The sequence below is a fragment of the Pygocentrus nattereri genome, chromosome 12 (assembly GCF_015220715.1).
Source record: "Pygocentrus nattereri isolate fPygNat1 chromosome 12, fPygNat1.pri, whole genome shotgun sequence".
Classification (NCBI taxonomy): domain Eukaryota; kingdom Metazoa; phylum Chordata; class Actinopteri; order Characiformes; family Serrasalmidae; genus Pygocentrus; species Pygocentrus nattereri.
In genome coordinates this window covers 37,853,901-37,877,927 of record NC_051222.1, presented here as the reverse complement: position 1 = coordinate 37,877,927, position 24,027 = coordinate 37,853,901, and the positions used below count along the sequence as shown (strand labels likewise).

The 24,027-nt window shown below is 40.5% G+C and overlaps 1 protein-coding gene across 1 annotated transcript; it reads left to right on the top strand.

Annotated features, from left to right (window-relative positions):
- The first annotated feature begins 5,749 nt into the window (after positions 1-5,749).
- LOC119264704 (polymeric immunoglobulin receptor-like) lies at positions 5,750-16,422 on the top strand. The gene is made up of 5 exons (XM_037543347.1): positions 5,750-5,887; positions 9,695-9,804; positions 12,891-13,196; positions 13,617-13,940; positions 16,259-16,422. Exons 2-5 carry the CDS (start codon positions 9,732-9,734, stop codon positions 16,420-16,422), a joined length of 867 nt encoding a protein of 288 aa, XP_037399244.1. The 5' UTR covers positions 5,750-5,887; positions 9,695-9,731.
- The last annotated feature ends 7,605 nt before the right edge of the window (positions 16,423-24,027 follow it).

The following is a 24,027-nucleotide window of genomic DNA, read 5'->3' as shown; positions in this document are numbered from 1 at the left end:
GTCTTGGAAGAGGGCCAGGAGGCAGGGTTCTGCCTCAAGACCCCCACTGGGGTTGTGAAAGGTGGTCTGCATTGCTTTTATAAAGCTCTTCCCCAAGGCAGTGTCTGGAGAATCCAGCTCTCACAATGAGTTGGCCCAAGCCAGAGCCCTGCCAGTCAATAGAGAGATCATAGAGGCCACTTTAGACCTCTCCTTAGGGAACTGGGAGGGTTGCCATTCAAACACCAGGGAACACTGCAAGAAAAAACCTCTGCAGGTCTCTGGGTCCCCAGCATATCTCTCTGGGTAGGGCACCAAAGCGTCAACCCGGATAGGGTTTGGGTCGGTGGGGGAAAGGAGAGGCCAAAACTGGAGCAGCACTAGCACTGACACTGGCACTGGCAGGCTGAGCTCCCTGTCTGTGCTCTGACCAGCAGGGTCAGATACTGCATCATGTCGTGCAACAGCTGCTCATGCCTGCCAATAACTGCTCCCTGGGGTGGACCCAAGTGCAGAACTGAAACCCAGCAAAAACAAAAAGGCAACGGAATATGCAGTTGCCGTCACTATTAATGAGGTGCCCAGACGGAGAGTCAAACCGTCGCTGTTATGGTTGATGGTCAACGGCGCACAACACACAAAGCTTAAATGCGGGGAAACTACAAGGATTAACAATGAACAGGTAGACAACACAGGTGAGAACCATCAAGAACAGGATCTGAAAAGAAGGAGGCAGAAATGGAAAAATTCCTTGAAAACAAAAGCACATGCACAGGACTAGAAAGTAAACAAAAGCACATGGAAAGGACTGGGAGGGGCCAATCATGATAGTTGGGAACAGCCAAGGATTGGTGAATGGATGAATACATCAATAAAATCATATATGATTTTGCTTTCCAATACCAAGCACTCTGTCTCAGTAGGAGAAACAGAATTTCAGAAAGGGAACTATCACAGACTATAATAAGAAACTGAAACCCCCAAAAGACAGAAGCATTGACAGGCTGGTACATGTTGGAATCCTGATGGAGAGGGACCTTTAGCTTAGCATGGTGAAGCAGGATGTGTCAGTCAGGAATGTAATATAAAACAGGGTGTAGCTCTAACCACTAAGGAAAGCATATAAGCAAAAAAGTGCCATGTATAAGTGATACTTTTTTGATCCCACAAACAGTGAAATTCCACCTCCACATTTAACCCATCCATGAAGTGAAACACCACATACACACTAGTGAACACACACTCACTAGGGGGCAGTGAGCACACTTGCCCATAGCAGTGGGTAGCCCTATCCACGGCACCCGGGGAGCAGTTGGGGGTTAGGTGTCTTGCGCAAGGATACCTCAGTCATGGACTGTCAGCCTGGGGATCGAACCAGCAACCTTCTGGTCACAAGCCCAGCTCCCTAACCTCTAGCCCACGACTGCCCCCAAAAATACTTTGAGCATTTGCATCTAGACGATGTTCTGTGTGTAACTGATCCCTTGCTGCAAGAATAAGAACTTCAAAGACATCGGAAATCTCAGGCTGATTTTAAAATTATTTTCCTGTCAATTACCTTCAAATTTACTCAGGACATTCCACCAAAAACATCAGGAAGAATCTCTCTGGACAGTTTCACCTTTCACCTGGACTATACTCTTTCAAGAAGCATCCTCACCATTTTTCATTTCTGTATTCCTCAAGAATCTGCTCCATGACTTCACAAACCCAGTAAGACTGCCTTGTTTAAGAAATGGGCAGTATAGTAAAGCTGGACTCAAGAACTTCACTTTTTGAAGCCAGTAGATGCAGGTTACCCCTAGGTTCCTTATGTTTTGATGTGAGACCTTATTTTAAGTAGGTGGTAACAACCTTTCTTCTTCTTCTTCTTCTTCTTTCGGCTGCTCCCTTTAGGGGTCGCCACAGCGGATCATCTGCCTCCATCTTGCCCTATCCATTGCCTCCTCTACTTTTACACCAACCATCTCCATGTCCACCTTCACTACATCCATAAACCTTCTGTGAGGTCTACCTCTTCTCCTTCTACCCAGCAGCTCCATCTCCAACATTCTTTGCCCAATATATCCACTATTCCTCCTCAACACATGTCCAAACCATCTCAACCTGGCCTCTCTGGCTTTATCTCCAAACTGCTCCACCTTCACTGTCCCTCTGATCTGCTCATTTCTAATCTTGTCCAGCCTTGTCACTCCCAACGAAAATCTCAGCATCTTCATCTCCGCCACCTAACAATAGGTTAGGTTGTGGTAACAACCCTATCCATACAAAATAATCTGTTGGTAAATTTGAATCATGTGACGACCCATCATAGTATATTACTGAACAAGAAGCATTCTGTAAATATGAGTGGGTTAAAATTCCTTAAACAAGAATATGAAGACTAGCTGGCACATAAAGAATATATTTGCTGTGAAATCAGTTTTGCACATTCCTCAATTACTTATTCTCTTTTTTAAATGACATAAAATATTAAGTAGCTGTGCATTAATATTTACAATATTTTTAAACAGATGGTTGCTCTGGTTGTGTCCTTTCTTTGTCCTTTGGCCAGGGGTCCCCAAACCTTTGAATAAATGTTTAAGTAATACACCACCAACTTCTTTGGGTTCAATTAGGGTGACCACCTCCAGACAGACAAAATGTGGGACCAGTAGAAAGTTTAAGTGGGACAATGTGGGACATATGTAATAACTTTAAGCTTAAGATATAATGTCTATCTAATTTACCAAGAAACATTTATTTTTGCCTTTCAACCCCACCAACCAAAAGATTAAGACACTACCTGACCCAAAAAATAGCTTGAAGTTGCTACAGTTTAAGGCATAGGCCTATACAAGACAAAACACAAATTTTGCAACATCTTGTCTTTATTTGCACTATCAAATTAGTCAACTGTCCAAAGGACCAGGCATTATGCAACTAAAAGTTCAACAAAAAAATCTTTTATTGATAAGAATCGAAACATGATATGAGCCATACAGTTAGGCTTAATAATGCCTGCCTTCAGCTTTTGATAAACAGATTTATACTTTCCATAATTCACACTAGCACTATCCTCGTAAAAATCAACAACGCTGTTCTTTAACCCAAGCTCTGGGGTCCCGTGTCTCACTGCCAGTGGGAAAAGCTTGGTGCTGCCGTGGTTGGAAGCATCTGACACCACTGAAAAAAAAACAGTGTGTGCATTCCACCCGCATAGATATAGGTGATGTCAGTCCTTGTATACATTTTTCCACTGAGACTGGAGCAAGAACATCGGTTACGATGCTGCTTTGGTGCAGCCACACGACATTTTCTTTGCTATCTCAGAGTCTGGAAAAATTTTAATTTGTTATTGCATTCGGTAGAGCGATATGAATGAGTATGTTGTACTGCATGATAAATGCTCGCCACTTGATTTGGTTTAATGAAAAATTATTGCATCAATTTGCATGTTTCCTGTTGTGCTCTTTTCCTGTGAGACTCACATGCACCATGTCACTTCACATCATATTCTCCACCATACCCAACAGAAAAATCCTCTCACTGCTTCGCCATTCAGTGTTGTAGTCTATACGCTACTGAAACCGCATCTTCTCTTTTTCGTGGCCACACTGGCCATGGCTGACTAACCTGACCGAACAGTGCACTCTCAAATTTGAGATGGTTGACGATGTTGAGGAGGCGCTTGTGCGCATTTCAACAGCTTGATTGCCTATTAATTTGGTGTAGTGTAGTGGGTAACACCTCTGCCTTCTACACTGGAGACTGGGGTTCAATCCCCACCTAGGCAAGCACCCTACACTATACCAATAAGAGTCCTTGGGCAAGACTCCTAATACTACCTTCACCTACCTGTGTAAAAATTGATAAAATTGTAAGTCACTCTGAATAAGAGCGTCTGCCAAATGCCGTAAATGTAATTTAACCCAGCAGCAGGGGAGACAATGCCACTGGGACAGCAGGGCAAACCACCTCCCAAACATACAATGTCGGTTCATGGCAGTAATCAGACTCCATTGAAGTTAGTGGAAGTGCAACTCCTCTCCAGACCACTGGGTGGTACCATCTATATTTGAATATTTTATACTAACATTGTTTACCAACGTCGATACTAATGTGTCGACTGGAGTGGTTCCTCTCAAGGCTTCTTCCTGTTGCTCTGAAGGAGTTTTTCCTTTCCCTGGACCTGGATTTTTCTGTAAACTTGCTAGTCACTATGAGTTATTTACTATTAATTACCTGTTAACTAATCTACTGATTTGAAGTTATTAGTTAAAAGGTTGATCTTTAATTAATTCATATAGTAAGTTACTGTAATAAGCAAAATTTAATGAACACTAAAATAATATTCACTATATTCTCAAAAGTATTCACTCGTCTGCCTTAACACGCATATGAAGTTGAGTGAAGTTGGATTACATCCCATATGTAATCCATAGGGTTTAATATGATGTCGTCCCACCCTTTGCAGCTATAACAGCTTCAACTCTTCTGGGAAGGCTTTCCACAAGGGTTGGGAGTGTGTTTATGGGAATTTCTGACCGTTCTTCCAGAAGCGCATTTGTGAGGTCAGACACTGATGTTGGACGAGAAGGTCTGGCTCACAGTCTCCACTCTAATTCATCATGAAGGTGTTCTATGGGGTTGAGGTCAGGACTCTGTGCAGGCCAGTCAAGTTCTTCCACAACAAACTCACTCATCTGTGTCTTTATGGACCTGCTTTGTGCACTGGTGCTCAGCCATATTCCCAGTCACTTCCACTTTGTTATAATCCCACTGACAGTGGACTGTGGAATATTTAGTAGTGAGGAAATTTCACGACTGGACTTGTTGCACAGGTGGCGTCCGATCACGGTACCACGCTGGAATTCACTGAGCTCCTGAGAGCGACCCATTCTTTCACTAATGTCTGTAGAAGCAGTCTGCAGGCCTAGGGGCTCGGCTTTATACACCTGTGGCCATGGAAGTGATTGGAACACCTGAATTCAATGATTTGAATGGGTGAGTGAAAACTTTTGGAAATGTAGTCTAGGTTTAAATTTTACTGCCTTCTGTCCACACATCCATCTTTGAGGTCATGATTCAAAAATTAATCCTCCACCCACCAGTGCCCAAAAAGTAATGTGTATTTCGGTCTGTGATGCTGCTGGGAGGAGCTGTGTGCTTGAGCAATTCTGACTCTTACCACAGAATCAGGAACCAACCAAACCAGAGAGAAGAGACGCTGACATGCAGAGACAGAGGCTTACAAATTTAGAAAAAGCAGAATTTCACTCTGAGAACAAATTTGTGCATACAGAAGACTGGAGTTCTTTGTTTGTGCAAACACAGGTGAAAGTGGAAGACTGAAATGGAAACCTCTGAAAGGTACAGGAACTATCTCAGAGACTTCAGCCACCCCATCTGAAAGAGATCATTCATCATGTTGCTCTCTGTCCTCCTGCGCTGCATCAAGCATCACAGGAGTCATCCAATAAAGAGTCATTGCATATTTTGGGGTGATCATTGAAAAAGGATTGTTTAGGTTTCAGATCTGAAGTAGTAAATATATTTGTTAGTTCCTGCTGCATGAAGTTTTCCATCATCGGCAAGCCCAAAACAGTTCTTTTTTCCCCTCTAAGTTTACCAGAATATGTCTAACCACACAGGACACAAAACACTTTAACTGGTGGGAGGAGCTGTGGGGGTTCGAGGTTGTGCAACTCTAATGCTTTTACACAGAAAGAGGAACCAGCCAGATCAGATATACGTGGAGGTACAGACAGATGCAGTCTGCAGTCACAAACTGATTAACTAACATAAATCACCACAACTAGAATTACATCACTCCAGGCAAAGTTTTTAACTGGACTTCTGAAGTTAATCTGAACATCAGTGAAGCTGAAGATCACTCTCACCTTCGTCCTCATCGTCCTGAACTCAGGTCAGAAATTCTACTTCAACTTAAAACTTGCTTGGAAATGACACGGATTTGAACTTTTGGGGAAAGTGAGATTACACACTGGTTAGTTCTACACTATTCGTTAACTATTATTGTACTGTTTGGGTTCTTTTAAGTCTTATTTAGTCTTGCTAAATTTTGTTTCTTGCATTTTTTATGCTGAGCAATGTGACGATGCAAACTCAGACTCAGACTGTATTTATCTGGTAAGATGTAACGGTAATCATGCTGAAATGGCCTGATGCAAATAAGACCTAACAAGCTGTCAATGAGAAGTTGTTGTTTTCTTTTGTGATCTGTTTATGGCTTGATAGCACCTTTGTACGTCCTGTGAATTTTAATTTGCTGTCTTTCTTTGATTTTTGCTTTGATGTTTTGATGCTAGGTGCACTGTTTAAAACATACACAATGAAAGCTTAGATTTATATTGTCGTTAATGTTTATTTCTTTGTTAGGTTTTAATTTCATGAAGTTGCACTGTAATTGATCATTATTTCAGTCTTGGTGACATTCGCTCAGGGTTTGGGCTACACTTTCCTGTTTCTTCTATAAGAGCAGTAGTTCACCACTGTTCATTATTATCCAGGCCTCTGCTTAGGTCACCAGTTTAACTGCTCATGTTTGTTAGGTTAGAGCACTAGCTCTATGTTCCACTGCATTCTGCTGCACTGGATTACTCTGAATGGACTTTTCTTAAATGTTTCTGTGATGAGGATTATTGCAATAATATCGCTATTGGCAGATAAGTATTTTATTGTTTTATTAAATATTAGTGTCATAACAATGATTTGAGATCAAGACATTTGTTTATTTATATATATATATATATATATATATATATATATATATATACAGTGCCCTCCATAATTATTGGCACCCCTGGTTAAGATGTGTTCTTTAGCTTCTAATAAATTGAGGGTTTTTTTAAATAATATAGGACCACGATGGAAAAAAGAGCAAAATCCAACCTTTATCTCAAGTGCATTTATTCAGTAGGAAAAAAATCCCACATTAAGAAATAATTGTTTAACATCAAATAATGTGTGCCACAATTATTAGCACCCCTGATGTTAATACTTTGTACAACCCCCCTTTGCCAACAAAACAGCACCTAATCTTCTCCTATAATGTTTCACAAGATGGGAGAACACAGAAAGAGGTATCTTCGACCATTCCTCTTTGCACAATCTCTCTAAATCATCCAGCGACCTGGGTCCTCTCCTCTGCACTCTCCTCTTCAGCTCACCCCACAGGTTTTCAATGGGGTTAAGGTCTGGGGACTGAGATGGCCATGGGAGGAGCTTGATTCTGTGTGTGGTCAACCATTTCTGTGTAGATCTTGCCATATGTTTAGGGTCATTATCTTGCTGAAAGACCCAGTGACGACCCATCTTCAGCTTTCGGGCAGAAGCCACCAGATTTTGTTTTAAAATGTCCTGGTATTTCAAAGCATTCATGATGCCATGCACCCTAACAAGGTTCCCTGGGCCTTTGGAAGAAAAGCAGGCCCACAGCATCACTGATCCTCCCCCGTATTTCACAGTGGGCATGAGGTGCTTTTCTGCATACTCAGCTCTTGTGTTACGCCAGACCCACTTACAGCATTTGTTGCCAAAAAGCTCTATCTTTGTTTCATCTGACCAAAGCACACGGTCCCAGTTGAAGTCCCAGTACTGCTTAGCAAACTCCAAACGTTTACGTTTATGATTGTGAGTGAGAAAAGGTTTTTTCCGTGCATGCCTCCCAAACAGCTTGTTGGCGTGTAGATAGCGTCTGATGGTTGTTTTGGAGACTTCGTGACCCCAAGATGCTACCATTTGTTGCAGTTCTGTAACAGTGAGCTTTGGAGAACTTTTTATTTCTCTTATCATCCTCCTCACTGTGCGTGGTGGCAAAATAAACTTGTGTCCTCGTCCAGACTTGCTTACCACTGTTCCAGTTGTTTTAAACTTCTTAATAATTCCTCTGACAGTAGATACGGACAGGTGTAGGTGAGTGGCTATTTTCTTGTAGCCATTGCCTGACCTGTGAAGGTCAACACACATCTGCCTTACTTGAATGCTATGTTCCTTTGTCTTTCCCATGTTGAAGAGAAATGGCCTCTGTGTCACGTCATAATTATACCCCAGGGAAACAGGAAGTTGTGAATTGCTAATTAAATGTTCCTACATACTTTGATTAACTTCGTAAACTACTGTAGAAGTGACAGAAATTCTTTAATTACATTTATTTCCTAAGAATTGTTAGGAGTGCCAATAATTGTGGAACAGGTGATTTTATGAAGAAAAATTATTTCTTAGTCAGGGATTTTATTTTCCCCCTAAAACTCTACTTGAGTTAAAGGTTACATTTTTCTACAATTTTCAGTGTGACAGTATGTTTCCACAATAAAAACTGAATTTATTTTAAGGCTTTTGACACATCTTAACCAGGGGTGCCAATAATTATGGATATGTATATATATATATATATATATATATATATATATATATATATATATTATTTTTATTTATTTATTTATTTTTTTTCAGAAGAGCAGGATGTTTACGCAGCGTTCTCATAGAAGTGAGAGATCAAAAGATTACAAGTGTGAACTTTGTCAGCAGAATTTGCAAACTGGCATATTTTGTTTTTCAAAAAAATTATGAACAAATCTGTTTATGAGACATTTCAGTAAACTCCTGTACAGTCATGGAGAAGGGGATTCTGAGGGCACTGTGTTTCTGCTCAGGAAAATTCTCTTTAATGATGTAAGCAAAAGACAGCAAAAGCAACAGCACAGGTCACCACCAGCAAAATGCCTTCATTCCTTGGTAACCCCACCCCCATGAAATGACCCACAGCTCGGACATAAAATAACATAAATTAACACACATACAGACTAAGAGAATATCAGTGACTGAACAACATGTCCCTTTTAACAGGGCTGTGCGCCACCCGTGAGCCTCTTTGCATGGCCATCTGCATGGCCAGACCTGGGAGGTAGCACACCCCGTGGCATCTGCAACACTATTCTATAATAATAATATATAATATATAATTCTTTGTGCCTTTATTCTGCCATAAGTATGTAAAATATTGGATAACACCCCTAGAACTCCCATAGCTGATCCATATGACACATCTGGGGAAAGTAAATAATCTGAGAGCCCATTTGCTCTTTCTTATTTTATTTAATGTTGCATCAAAGATTACAATGAGAATTAATTGTAAATCTGTGCATTTTGTAACTATGTTAATATGAAACAATGAAGAAGCCTTAAAGGTCATTAGCATGCTTACTGAAGAGTTGTGCTGGGGTATATGACCTATTTTGTTTCAGCTCCATAATTCCAACTGCTACTTTCACCACACTGTTATCTCCTGCACACAGAAAACTGTGAATATGAATATTAGTTGCATAAATGCATATCAAAGCATGTCTTTGTACAGACCATGACCAGGCTAAAACACTCAACCTTAACACAGAGGAGGCAACTGGAGGGGTAATTGATTGCAGAATGCATTACTCATTGCTGTTCAGACTGAATCTAAAACCAGATTTTAATTATTGATTTAATAAATTATGCATTTTAGTTAAATATATTTAAATAAGCCAGCTAATACAGTATAAGTTATAAGCAATAAGTTAAGTTGTGTCCTCAGGGCCCTTGGAATCATTCTAATCTTGATGCTGGTAGGAGGGGCTGTGAAGCTGATATATATGTGAGAAAAAGCAAATGATCAAATAGAGAACTAGCAGTGTTATCAAGTGTTGTGTGGAAGACTGACATGCACATCTCTGAAAAGTATAGGAACGATCTCAGAGAGTAGTGGACTGGAGCTTATGGGAACACCAGAGGCAAATGTCCAGACCAGAATGAAGATTCTTCTAATTTTCACCCTCTACCTCTTCTCAGGTCAGGCTTTCAACTTCAAAATAAAATACAGTGGCAGTATATTCCAGGAATGTGTACATGAAAACGTATGTGAACCCTTTGGAATTAGTCTTGATGAACTGCTCGGTAAATATGATCTGTTCTTCACATACATCACAAATATAGACAAACAGAATGTGCCTCAGCTTATTACACACTAATTATTATCTTGCATTTTGTTGCTATGCACACCAATTCAGCATTCACAGTGCTGGTGAAGAAAAAAGTGATTCTTTGAAATTTTGTTTAGGGACAAAAAAGATTACAGCAAAGTAAAAAAAGCAGAAAAGGAAAAATATCAGTGGGGTCCCTTGATCAGTGGTAATGTGGGTGTTTTGCCACATTACAGAAAAAAATAACTCAGGGCTAAGTACAGGGCTCAGGCAGCAGGCACATGATGAATTTTCCCTGATCAAGTCTAGTTGTCTGTAGGGAAGGCAAAAGTAGTAGTAGTAGTAGTCTCAGGGCATGTAGCTGGGTTCTCGTTTTTATGGCCCAGCTGTGCTGAATGAGGGCAGGACTGATTCCTGGCCATATGTACCATGCTATCCACAACACTAGTGCTGAAACCTTGGAGAAGTCCCGGAACTCCTGGGTTGGCTTAATTTGGTGTGCAAAGGCGGGGTCTTTGGGTCTGCTTTCATACTTGATAATTGCATGTACATTTTTCCCTTAATTAGTGCAATTGGTCCAGGCCCAGAGGCAGCAAAGCAGCCCAATTAATGATGCTCCCACTACCTAAATCACAGTTGAGATGATTTTCATGTTGGCACATAGAGGCCTTTTTACACCATAGGTAGTGCATTGTGTTGCTCCCAAGCAACACAAGGTTAGTTTCATCAGTACACAAAACATCATCATCATCATCATCATTAACTGCTTAGTCCAGATTGGGTCGCGGTAGCAGTCTGGAGAGCAGACGACACTGTCCCCCACAACTTCCTCCAGTTCATTCCTGGGGACCTGCCCCCAGGCCAACACCAAGATATAATCCCTCCATCGGGTCCTAGGATAACATTGGGATCATGTCCCTGTGGGCTGTGCCTGGTACACCACCAGGAGATGTTCAGGGGTCATCTGGATCAGATGCCTGAACCACTTCAACTGCCTCCTCTCAATGTGGAAGAGTAGCAACTCTACTCCGAGCTCTTCCTCGAAGACCGAGTTCCTCCCCCTTTCAAGTAGAGTGTAGCCAATTGACAATATCCTCATTTAAAGTCAGAGTTTCTCCACCTCTGCGAATACAACTTGGGCGAAGCAACCCTGACCGCTCCTGGGTCGCCAGATAGTTGTCCAGAACTTCTTTAAGGCTGACTGAAAGTCTTTTTCAATGGCCTCACTGAACTCCTCCCACACCCTGGATTTTGCTTCCACCACTGCTGCTGCCACCTTTTTTGCCTGTTGATACCTATATTCTGAGTTGGGAGTCCTACGATCCAGTCCCAAAAGGCCTCTTTCTTCAACTTGTTCCCTCACCAGGGGTTCTTGGGTTACCGCCCTGACAGGCACCCACAATTTTCTTTTGTATAATAAGGATTCACCATTCGAGTTTAGATCGGGCAAGCTGTTCTTCCTAATCACACCTCTCCAGGTCTCCCAGTCATTGCCAACATGAGCATTCAATTCTGTAGGCAGGGTCCTTTCCAGAACCATGCCCACTTGCTCCAAGAAGTCCAAATACTCTGGCCTGTTGTTTGGTGCATAAGCACACACAACAGTCAGAGTTTTTCTCTCTGCGATTGTAATTCACTTTGAGGTGACCCTCTCGTCCTCTTAGAAAAAGTCCAACTGTGCAAGCAGCCAGCCATGCCCATGCCCGCCCGGCACCTCTCACCCTGTGCCACCTCTGAGTAGGAAAGGGACCAAACTCTATCAAGGAGTTTGGTTCCAGAGCTGACACTGTGGGTGGAGGTGATCTCAACTATATCTACTTGGTGTCTCTCAACCTCCTGCACAAGCTTCCTTCCCCCGAGTAAGATGACATTCCATGTATCCAGAGCCAGTTTCTGCTGCAGGGGTCTGTGCTGCCAAGGGCCTCCCCAACACTTCTCACTGCCTATACGGCACTGCACTGATCCCCCATCCTGGACCTTGCAAGTGGTGAGCCCACATGGTTCCGCCATATTGCCTTTTCAGGCTGAGCCGGGTTACCTTGGGCTGCCCGGCCATCAGGTACTTGCCGAGGAACACTACCCCCAGGCCCAGCTTCAGAGGTAGGTTCCGGTAACGCTCTCCTGGGCACGGTACATGATTTTCAGTGTCCTTTTGTTATGGAGGATTGGAGACCCTACCAGGAGCATATTGCTCCTGATGACCACACAAGCCATGGCAAGGCCCTGATCCACAAAACATTTTTGCAATAATCTCAGAAAACTTCAGGCATACTGTGATGTATTTTAGAGAGCAGTGGCATCCTCCATGGTGTCCTGCCATTGATTCCATGCCTGTTCAATGTTTTTCATATGGTGGACTGTGAACAGAGATGTTAAACCAGTTCCAATGATTCATTCATGCCTTTGTAGACTGATGAACACCTACATTTGAAAACTTTATGGAACAAAATAAAACCTGTTATAGATGCCTTGTTCACATTGTTCACATCAAACTCAAAATGTTTGAGTGGTTTTTATCAAGTAGCTCCAGCCCACATGTCCAATCTCATTTCATTAATTGGACTCCACATTTGCTAACTCCTGACTCCAGTTTTTGTAGAAGTCATGTTCACACACTTTTTCCAGCCAACACTATGCATGTTTGAATGATGCATTCAATATGGACAAGAACAGTGCATTCGTTTTGGTGTTATTAGTTTAATGAAATTATGTTTGTTTTATGTTACAACTTACATGTAGAACAGACCATATCATAAACCAACTTTATGCATAAATGAAGGTCATTCCAAAGGGTTCATGTATTTTTTCTTACCACAGTATTTGAATTATAAGCTAAATTGTACTGTGTAAGATTTAATGAAGGACTTGCTTTTTAATGTAGAACTACAGAAGTTCAAGAATATAAAAAGCACCTGTCATCATGAAATGAATGAGAACCTTTGCTTTGTTTGTCAGGTCCAGTGTACTGCTTTGATGTGATTGGCTACGCCGGAGGAAGCATTATAATGACATGCAGACACTTGGAAGTGGGATCAAAATTTGTTTGCAAAGGAAAACCATCATCTCAGTGTGAAATTATGGTGCACACTCAGACTCAAAAATCTAACAAATGGGTTCAGCAAAACAGACTTTATTTGTATGAAGAGTCCCGTAAAGAATTCACAGTGCTCTACAGAAATCTGAGTTCACAGGACGCTGGATCATATCAGTGTGGAGAAACTGGAGTGTGGAGTAATGAAATGAACCTGATAGTGAACTCAGGTGACATGAATGTAACATTTCCTTCAAAATTATTAGAAATACATATTGTTCTTATTCCAAAAATTAATACTTTTTCAAACACAAGAAACCTTGAAATATCAACAAAGGAGCTGTCAACTCTTGCTGTTACTCTGGTTAAGCTTTTAACTGTAGATTCCTGCACTAATGTGCTATTGACTGCCAAATAAAGAACAACTTTGGTTAATTAGATTCAGAGATTTTGCTCTTCAGTGTTTCCTTTGTTGAATTTGAGTTGTCTAGAGTTAGCATTATGGCCAAATTGGGATTAGTGTTGGGATTAGGTGTTGGTTGAGGTTAGGGAAGGCTTATGGCCATTCTAGCTGAGATATTGCTGAAATCATTCTGTGAATAGACCAGACAAATGAGCAGATATACTAATTCACTTCTTATGGATGACAGATCCTTGTTGTACAGGACCGAGGATTATAACTGCTGATGTGGGAGAGACTGCCTCTATCAGTTGTCCCTTTCCAAAGATGTTTGAGACAAATACCAAGTACTTCTACAAAATGAATGGTCCTGATTATACTCAACTAATAGACACCACAAAGACTCAGAGAGACAGATTCTCCATCTCTGAGGACAGAAGCGCTGCAGTTCTCAGTGTGAGAATCAGTGATGTGAGTGAAGATGATGGAGGAGTTTATTTCTGTGCAGTGCAAGTTCAAGGAGACTCAGTCCGTTATTACTCCCTCTACACCGAGATTCAGCTACAGGTCACTGGTGAGATTACTGCTCATTATTCTTCCCAGCACAGTTACCTTAAACATTTACTAAGAGATACTCTCTTTATTTAATGTTTCAGTATGAAAAAGTCATATTTTACACATTCCCTACAGAGTTGACGCTCATCTTAATGTACAATTATGGTTGTTTTCACTTAATTTAAAATCAGGATAAAAACATAAAATGTGTTCTGAATGAAACATTATGGCATATTTTCTGTTTTATCATACACTATATGAACAAAAATATTGGGTCGTACCTCTTAGTCACAGAATTCAGGTGTTTCTTTCAGTCGCTTTGCCACAGGTGTACAAAATCAGGCACCTAGTCAGGCAGCCTGCCTTTACACACTTGTGATTGGGTCGCTTTAAAGAGCTCACTGAATTTGAGCGTGGTGCTTTAATATGATTCCTCCATTGCTGCAAGTCAGTTTGTGAAGTTCTTCCCTGCTACATATTCCACATTCAACTGTTAGAGGTGGTATTGAAAGGTGGAAGCATTGAGGAGCCACAGCAACTCAGCCACCAAGTGTCAGACCAAGAGAAGTTACAGAGCGAGTTGCTGAGTTCTGAAGAGCACAGAGCAAAAAAGTCACCAACGCTCTGTAGATCAATAACTGCAGAGTTCAGACCTCCTCTGGTATCAACATCAGCACACAAACTGAGCGCCGGGAGCTTCACTGCATGAGTTTCAATGGCCGAGCACCTGCATCCAAAACTTACATCACCAAACTCAATTCCAAACGTCAGATGGAGTGGTGTAAAGCACCACCACTGGATTCTGGAACAGTTCTGTGGAGTGAGGAATCACACTTCTCAATCTGTCAGTCTGATGGACGAATCTGGGTTTGGCAAATACCAGGGGAACGTTACCTGCCTGACTGCACTGTGCCAGCTGTAAAGTTTGGTGGAGGAGGGATGATGATACAGCTGTTTTTCAGGGGTTGAGGCGCACAGAGCCCTGACCTCAACCCCACTAACACCTTTGGGTTGAACCAGAACGGAGATTGTGGACCAGGCCCTCTTGTCCAACACACAAGTCTGACCTCAGAAATGCTCTTCTGGATGAATGAGTAAACATTCCCACAGACACTCTCCAAAGTCTTGTTCTTTGGTTCACATGATTGGATTCTTTACATTTTGCTTTCAGACTTTTAACCATTCTTTGACGCTGCAGCCTCGTTCTCCCGTGGCCGTGTTCAGACATTTATTTCTAAATACCTTTAAGCATGAAGTTTGAATAAATCCTTCTAAACTTTTTGCACGAAAACTTTAAGCCAAATGAAATTTTGATGAATGTTGAGTTGGACTGACGTAAAAGTTGCAAGAATTCCATTCTGTTAAGAATTAAATTGTATTGCTGCAAATCACCTTTGATCTGCTTTGGTATAATCCCACTGAGAGTTGACTGTGGAATATGTAATAGTAAGGAAATTTCACAACTTGTTCCACAGGTGGCGTCCAATCACGGTATCATGCTGGAATTCACTGAGGTCCTACATATATATATATATATATATATATATATATATATATGTGTGTGTGTGTGTGTGTGTGTGTGTGTGTGTGTGTGTGTTTATAGGAGCTCAGTGAATTCCAGCATGAATATATATATCTCCACCCCTGGGGCAGTCATGGGCTGGAGGTAACCGTTTCAATAAACAGAGCCAACAGCACATGACTGAGGTGTCCTTGAGCAAGACACCTAACCCCCAACTGTGGATTGGACTGCCCACCGCTGCAGGCAAGTGTGCTCACTGCCCCTTAGTGTGTGTGCTCACTAGTGTGTATGTGGTGTTTCACTGCACGGATGGGTTAAATGCAGAGGTGAAATTGCTCCGTTGTGGGACTAATAAGGGTCATTTAATCTTAATCTCATATTTCGGCAGTGTACAGTTTGTATAGCAGTGCAGATTTACTGTCCTCTGAAAATAATTCAACACACAAATTATATCCAAGTTTAATTTCTATAGTGTCGTCCCATGAAAAGATATAATACAATATTTGCAGAAATGTGAGGGGTGTACTCACTTTTGTGAGATACTGTATGTATATGATTCTCTTCCTGTACAGTGTAACTGTGGCCAACTACAGCAGCTGAATAAAGCACAGTGACTTGTACAAGCTGAGTCTCTTTCAGAGCAGGAAAAGCTACGAGAGTTTGGGGTTTTCAGTTTTCGTCAGATCAGAAACATGTCAAAGTTTTCAGATGTGTTTTTTCATAAATTTTCTGGTTTTCTTTGTATTATTTGTGAAAGTGGTCTGAATATGACTGGAATATGATCTTCATGATCAATCTGTTTCTTTCATCTGCAGAGTCTTCTGTCAACATAATCCTCATCATCACTGTGTGTGTCTGTGTGGCTTTACTGCTGATTGGAGGATCAACTCAGATCTACTACAAACTGAGAGACAGTAAACACAAGTTGTTATACATGGACATAAACATAGTTCACACATGTCACTCAAAAACACTGTAGTTTACCTTTTTGTGCATTACTACTACTACTGCTACTACTACTACTACTGCTACTACTACTGCTACTGCTACTACTGCTACTACTACTACTGTTACTACTATTACTATGGCTACTACTGCTACTACTACTACTGCTACTACTACTATTGCTACTACTATTACTGCTACTACTATTACTACTACCATTACTACTACTAATATTGCTACTACTACTACTACTATTACTGCTACTACTATTACTACTACTGCTACTACTACTACTGCTACTACTACTACTATGACTATTACTGCTACTACTATTATTACTACTACTACTACTATTACTACTACTGCTACTACTATTACTAATACTACTACTATTACTGCTACTACTACTACTGCTACTACTATTACTGCTACTATTACTGCTACTACTACTATTAGTACTACTACTACTATTATTACTACTACTACTACTGCTACTACTACTATTATTACTGCTACTACTATTACTACTACTATGACTGCTACTACTACTATTACTGCTTCTACTATTACTACTACTACTACTACTACTACTACTCCTACTTCTGCTACTACTACTATTACTACTACTACTACTATTACTACTACAACTACTACTACAACTACTACTACTAATAATAATAATAACATTTACAGAGCACTTTTCACACCAGTTTCAGCTCAAAGTGCTTTAGAGACAAAGTGCTTTAGAGATAAAGCTTACCGCTAACAGAAAAAAGACTATGAGTAATCATTTAAAATCATAAAAGAAAATGAAACACATCACATTTAAAATAATACCAAATATCATTGATGTACCAAAGAGACAAAGAGTTTTAATCAAATGATGAGTTAATGAGATATGTTTTCAAATCTATCTTAAAAGTGAGCTTGACTGTCTAATAAAAGGTGAACTGAGCTCCACAGTTTAGAAGCAGAATAACTGAAATATTCTCTCCATGTTTTCTGTATTTTACAGTAGGTGTTTGCTGAAGAACAGTATCAGCAGATCTAAGATCACATGTTAGAATATAAACAGACAGATATTCTGTGATGTAAATGGGAACTTAGAGGTCATTTAGCCCCTTAAAAACTAGTAGCACAACTTTAAAAACCTGCGTTTATATGTTGGATAAAACAGAGCTCAGAGTCAAAGATCACACCCAGGTTTCCTGCCCAGTTTAGTATATGATGATCAAGAACTGAGCTTCTCATAAATCAGCCTTTTCTGAGTTTTAGTATCAAGTATCAGTATTTCCATTTTTTCATTATTTATTTGTTGAAAAATTTCGGATCTACTCTGAGAAACTTGTTATAGATCTAGATCTATAGATGTTTAGATCCATATTGGGCCAGATTGACTACAATTTACAGAATAATTCTGTCTCAGCAGTCAGAATATCAATATGGGGTTGGGTTTATGGACGTGGGCTCAGCTGAGTCTTGAACAAAACTGTAGTGTCAGGGTTTCACCATTAAAAATTTCACTCACTTCAGATTTGGACTGAAGTGTAGAAATGTAATACTTTCATAGAAGTTTAAATTAGATCACAGTTAATGATGATTTCCTCAGCTTCTTGTGGAATAAAGCTTTTTCTTCAACATCTCTTTTTCTGCAGGATCTGTTTCTACAAACACTCAGACAAGAACATCTAACAGAGTAAGTGGTCAAATGGCTACAGGGCCTAAAGGTATTTGATATATTTACTGTTTACAGGTCCATTTCATTTATAGCTGTAGCCAAAGTGACTTACAGTGTTAGTATCTCTTCAATATTATACAAATAATCACCAATAAAAATAAGAAATGTATATAGAAAAGAAGAAAAAGACATCTCTTTATTAAAGTAATAAAATACTGCTGTGAACCAAACAACTGACTGTTTACACCACAGCCTTTATAGAGTGCAGTGGGAAGAACTTATATTGTTGAACTAATTATGATGTTTAAAGCAAACAGTTCAACTTCACTTGATTATTACAGCTTGATTTTGTTCTAGATGCAATGTAGGGGTGTCCAGCCCTGTTCTGGAGAGTTTAGTTACAGCTTCAATCTCACGTCTGGTCCAGTTAATGATCAGGGTGTTTAAATATTACAGCCAGGTGTGTTTAAACTAACATCTCCATGGCAGTAGATCTTCAGGGCCAGAGTTGGGAACCTATGATATCACAGCCATACTGGGGAATATTACACATGCTGAATGTGATGGACTAATGTTACTGTGTTTTCTTTACTCTGGTTTCAGGCTGATGCTGATTATGAAAATGATCCATCTCGAAACCAGAATAACATCAGCATGGGTGCAATCTACCAGAGCCTGGACCCCAACATCAGCCAATCAGATTCAGTCTACCAGAATCTAAACCCCTACACCAACCAATCAGATTCAGCCTACCAGAGTCTAAGTCCCAACACCACCCAATCAGATTCAGCCTACCAGAGTCTAAACCCCAACACCACTCAATCAGAATCAGCCAACCGGAGTCTAAACCCCAACACCACTCAGTCAGATTCAGCCTAACAGAGTCTAAACCCCAACACTAGCCAATCAGATTCAGCCAACCGGAGTCTAAACCCCAACACCACTCAATCAGATTCAGCCTAACAGGGTCTAAACCCCAACACCACTCAATCAGAATCAGCCTAACAGAGTCTAAACCCCAACACCAACCAATCAGATTCAGCCTTCCAGAGTCTAAACCCCAACACCAACCAATCAGATTCAGCCTACCAGAGTCTAAACCCCAACACCAACCAGTCAGATTCAGTCTACCAGAGTCTAAGCCCCAACACCAACCAGTCAGAATGAGCCTACCAGACTCTAAACCCCAACGCCACTCAATCAGATTCAGCCTTCCAGAGTCTAAACCCCAACACCAACCAGTCAGATTGAGCCTACCAATGTCTACACCCCAATGCCACTCAATCAGATTCAGCCTTCCAGTGTCTAAACCCCAACACCAACCAATCAGATTCAGCCAACCAGAACCTAAATATCAAGCCCAAATAAATAAAGTGATTAAGTCTAGACCAGGGGATGTCCAGTCTTATTCTGGTGTAGCTGCAAGTTCAAGGAGTTCACTTGAGTCACTATATTTGATCAGCTGGTTTCAGTCTTTAAACAATTAAATGTGTATGATTCAAGTTCATAGGATTAGACTGCTGGTCTAGACTCCAACACAAACCAGTCAGATTGAGTCTATCAGAGCTGAAACCCCAGCACTTACAGAGCTAAACCCAAATTCAGCTCTATAAACTCTTCAATCCCAAATCACTGCAGCAATGGACTGCAGCTCTATTTTGTGCTGATCGTGATAAAAACATTACACACCTTCTTACTCTAGCTTTCTACTCAGATCCATGCGTGGAAATCAGAAGAAACCTGTTGAACTCAACAGCAGTTCTGTAAACGCAATGTTTGTATTCGATTCATTATGTATTAGATTATTGCTGTCAAGATTTTTTTTTACTAAACAGGTTTATTTTAATCCCAGTTACATATCAGTCCTTCCATCATGTCATGATGTGGTTTTATTTACTGCACTGTTTACTAATTTGCTGTCATTTAAGTCAGTCTAAATAAAACCAGGTGGTTAACAAGTATATCACTGTTGTCAGAACAAAACCTTGTATGTCCGAAATGGTAACTTTACAGGAGAAGGAAGAAATATACTTTACTTTTAATGTAAGTCACTGGAACCAGAATGTTTTCCAAGCAATTTTGGGCTGTTTCTTTTGGTCCATTCTTCATGACATTTAAACACAATGTAAAGAACAACAGGAATTTTCAAGGAATTTTTATAACTTTTATGGACAGAATTTCTCAGAACAGCCAAGTGGCGGAGGGTGTCCAGTATGATGGCCTCAGGATTCCACATCTGCTTTATTTGGATGATGTGGTCCTGTTGGCGTCATCAGGCCGGGATCTCCAGCTCTCTCTGGACCAGCCAAGTGTAAAGCAGCTGGGATGAAAATCAGCACCTCTAAATCTGAGACCATGGTCCTCAGTCAGAAAAGGGTGGAATGCTCTGTCCAGGTAGGGAGTGAATTCTTGCCCCAAGTGGAGGAGTTTAAATATCTTGGGATTTTGGTCACGAGTGAAGGAAGGGTGGAGCGAGAGGTTGACAGGCAGATTGGTGCAGCGTCTGCAGTAATGGGGACCCTATACCAGTCCGTCATGGTGAAGAGAGAGCTGAGCCAGAAGGCGAAGCTGTCAATTTACTGGTCAGTCTACATTCTGACTCTCACCTATGGTCACGAGCTTTGGGTAGTGACCGAAAGAACGAGATTGTGGATAGACGTGGCTGAAATGAGCTTTCTCTGCAGGGTTTCCGGGCTCTCCCGTAGAGATAGGATGAGAAGCTTGGCGATTCCGGAGAGGCTCGGAGTAGAGCCGCTGCTCCTCCACATTGAGAGAAGCCAGTTGAGGTGATTTGGGCATCTGGTAAGGATGGCCTCTGGACACTTATCTGGGGAGGTGTTCCAGACATGTCCGATGGGGAGGAGATCCCGTGGAAGACCCAGGACACGTTGGAGGGATTATATCTCTCAACTGTCTTGGGAACGCCTCGGTATCCCTACGGAAGAGCTGGAGGAGGTGGCCGGGGAGAGATGGAGGCCTAGGCCTCTTTGCTTAGGCTGCTGCCCCCACAATCCGGATCAGTTACGTGGTTGAGGATGGATGGATGGATGGATGGATGGATGGATGGATGGATGGAATTTTCAAAATATTTGTGCTTGCTTGAGCAATTCTAACTGGATCTGAACTCATGTTAATCGTATTGTCAGTTCAATAAAGAAAACTGAAGCTGTATCTGCTGAATAGTAAGTTCTCTTTAGAAAAATGGTCTTTCTGCATGTATGTATTGATGTTTCGGTAAAGTTTTCAACACTTAAAAAGAATAAATTAAAAACTGACAAGAAAAGCACTGAAACCAGCGTGAATACTGCCCCCCTCTAGAAGGATATTATCAATGCGTTTATGAGCTGGATCAGATTATTTGGTTTTACAGTAAATTTAAAACTGTTTATGGCACTGGAGTTTAGAATCGAAAGCCCTAAAATTTCAACGCTCAATGCCAAAAAATTTGGATTAAATGCAATTAAAAACTTACAGCAGTGATTTGCAAATCTAATTTGGCCTGAATTTCAAATACTGCTGGTTTATCTTATCTTTTCATTTCATGTAGTGGGTGAAAATTCCTTAAACAAGAGTATGAAGACTCCTAGCTGGCACATAAAGATAGATAGATAGATAGATAGATAGATAGATAGATAGATAGATAGATAGATAGATAGATAGATAGATAGATAGATTCAACTTTATTGTCATTACTCAGTACAAGTACATGGCAACGAAATGCAGTTAGCATCTACCAGAAGTGCAAATAGTAGCAATAGTGCAAAATGAGACTGTGCAAGTGTGCAATAAATAGACATAGTGCAACATTACAGTATATAGAGTAAATTACTATTATAGATATGCAAAAAATAGATTATAGGTGTGTAGATATATACATGAACATGTTGGAGATGTACACTGTATTGAATAACTGTTGCGATGTGTTATTTACATGGCAGTAGAATGTTAAATTTGTGCGATGGTAATAATAATGAATAAAACAACAGCTCTGATTGGTGAGTGTAGTATGAAAGGCAGTGTTCATAGTCCACTGTGTGCAGTATGAGTGGTAAATATATGTTGTGAAATCTGCCAAAAGAGGTGTTATTAAGTACAGAATTTGTAGCGTCCAAACTTTTGCACAAGCCTCAAGTATTTTTTCTTTTTTTACTGAATCAAATATAAAGTAACTAAATGAGCATTTTTTAACTACAGTAATTCATTACTATGTCATTTGGCTTTTGTATAGAAGTGTATGCAATGTTTATCAGACATGTATAAGGGAGACTAACAATTATCCAACTTTACCAACAACAGAAAAACAGGTTTTAACCTGTTACATGTGAAACACTTGCCAAAAAATGTAAGTTTAAACAACCTGAAATATTTGATTATAGGCACGGTTGCAGAGTAAAAGTGAATACAGGAAGAGTGTCTAGTTCCTTTTCTGCAATGATGGGTCAGGGCTCACCATTTTGCCAAAAATACAAAGCAAATAATATTTCGTTTTAAGAGCAATGATCTATGGGAGGCAAATCCACCCGAAAAGGAAAAGAAAATGAAAACAATAAAATGTAAATGCAAACTTCTTTTTGCCATTTCTTTTTCCAAACATCTGTGCAAATATCTTGCCAAAATTAAAAATGAAATGAAATGCCTTCATCTGCAATTTCATTTTTCACATGAGCAATGAAATGGCAGAAAAAGGTTTGCATTTACATTTTATTGTTTTCATTTTCTTTTCCTTTTCAGCTGGATTTGCCTCCCATAATGATCCTCCATGTGTGATTGCAGATTTTATTTATTTTCCTAAAAACTAGCTAGTCACTATGAGTTAATCCCATTAATTATCTATTAATTAATCTACTGGTTATAGTTATTAATTAAGTACTATGCTGTGTGTGCACAAGATTGAGGAAAAGTCAGTAGCTTAGTCAATAAGTAATTAAAGGCACAAACACATAAGTAATAAATTTGTGCTACTTATTCATAAATAAAACACATTCATCAGTTATTAGCAGTATAATAAGCAGTAGTTTGTTCACATGTTATGAGCAATAAAACTAATAAAACAACTAAATTATCATTTAAAAGGTTAGTCATTTGTTTATTTCTATTTATAGAATACGTTCCTAAGTAAACACACACACACACTGCTGTAGAGTAAAACACGGGGGAGTCAGTCGTGGGTCACTACAGTGTGACTGTTAGTGTGACAAAAAGTCTTTCACAACACATTGCATGATTTTCCCATCATCGCTGACCACTGAGCAGAATAAGCTTTTACAGAAACAACCACAGAGTGACATGAGAGAGAGAGAGAGAGAGAGAGAGAGAGAGAGAGAGAGAGAGAGAGACAGAGAGAGACAGAGAGAGAGCGAGAGACGGAGAGAGAGAGGCAGAGAGAGAGAGAGAGAGAGAGAGAGAGAGAGAGAAAGGCAGAGAGAGACAGAGTGAGATAGAGAGAGGCAGAGAGAGAGAGACAGAGAGAGAGTGTGAGAGAGAGAGAGACAGAGAGAGGCAGAAAGAGGCCTTGCACTAATAACTGATGTATACGGCTATTTTTGCCTGCCCAAGGAGGATTTCTGTCTCTTGACGTACTTAAAACCAAGGATAAAAGTTGGCCGTGTAAAAGTCACATTAAGAGACATAAAAACATGCTTTAAGACATCAAACAAAGAGCAAAGCCTAAAACAGTGCGTAAAAAAGCATGAAACACAGTCTCTCTCTTAGGACAAAACGGACAGTGTGGTAAAATCTCAGGGTTTAAAACAGAAATAAAGCTGGCGGAGGGTTGTGACTCCCAAGGACAGCAAGACTCTGGTCAGGAGTGATCGTGCCCCCCAAGTTCAGTCGCGTGCCGTGGAAAAGAGCCTCCTCTAAGAGCCAGTGCAAAGAAGAGCCAGCCTGTTTACTTACAATCAAAAAGTCCTCGCAACCCAGCAATGTCCAGCGCTTTAGTGCTCATTAAAAACAAAGCTC

What these genes read in the sequence shown, in the direction of transcription:
- LOC119264704 (XM_037543347.1), top strand. Translation starts at nt 9,732, where the DNA reads ATGGGAACACCAGAGGCAAATGTCCAGACCAGAATGAAGATTCTTCTA. An exon ending in GAACCTGATAGTGAACTCAG is followed by an intron (nt 13,197 to 13,616) that starts GTGACATGAATG and finishes TATGGATGACAG; the next exon opens with ATCCTTGTTGTACAGGACCG. An exon ending in GATTCAGCTACAGGTCACTG is followed by an intron (nt 13,941 to 16,258) that starts GTGAGATTACTG and finishes TTTCATCTGCAG; the next exon opens with AGTCTTCTGTCAACATAATC.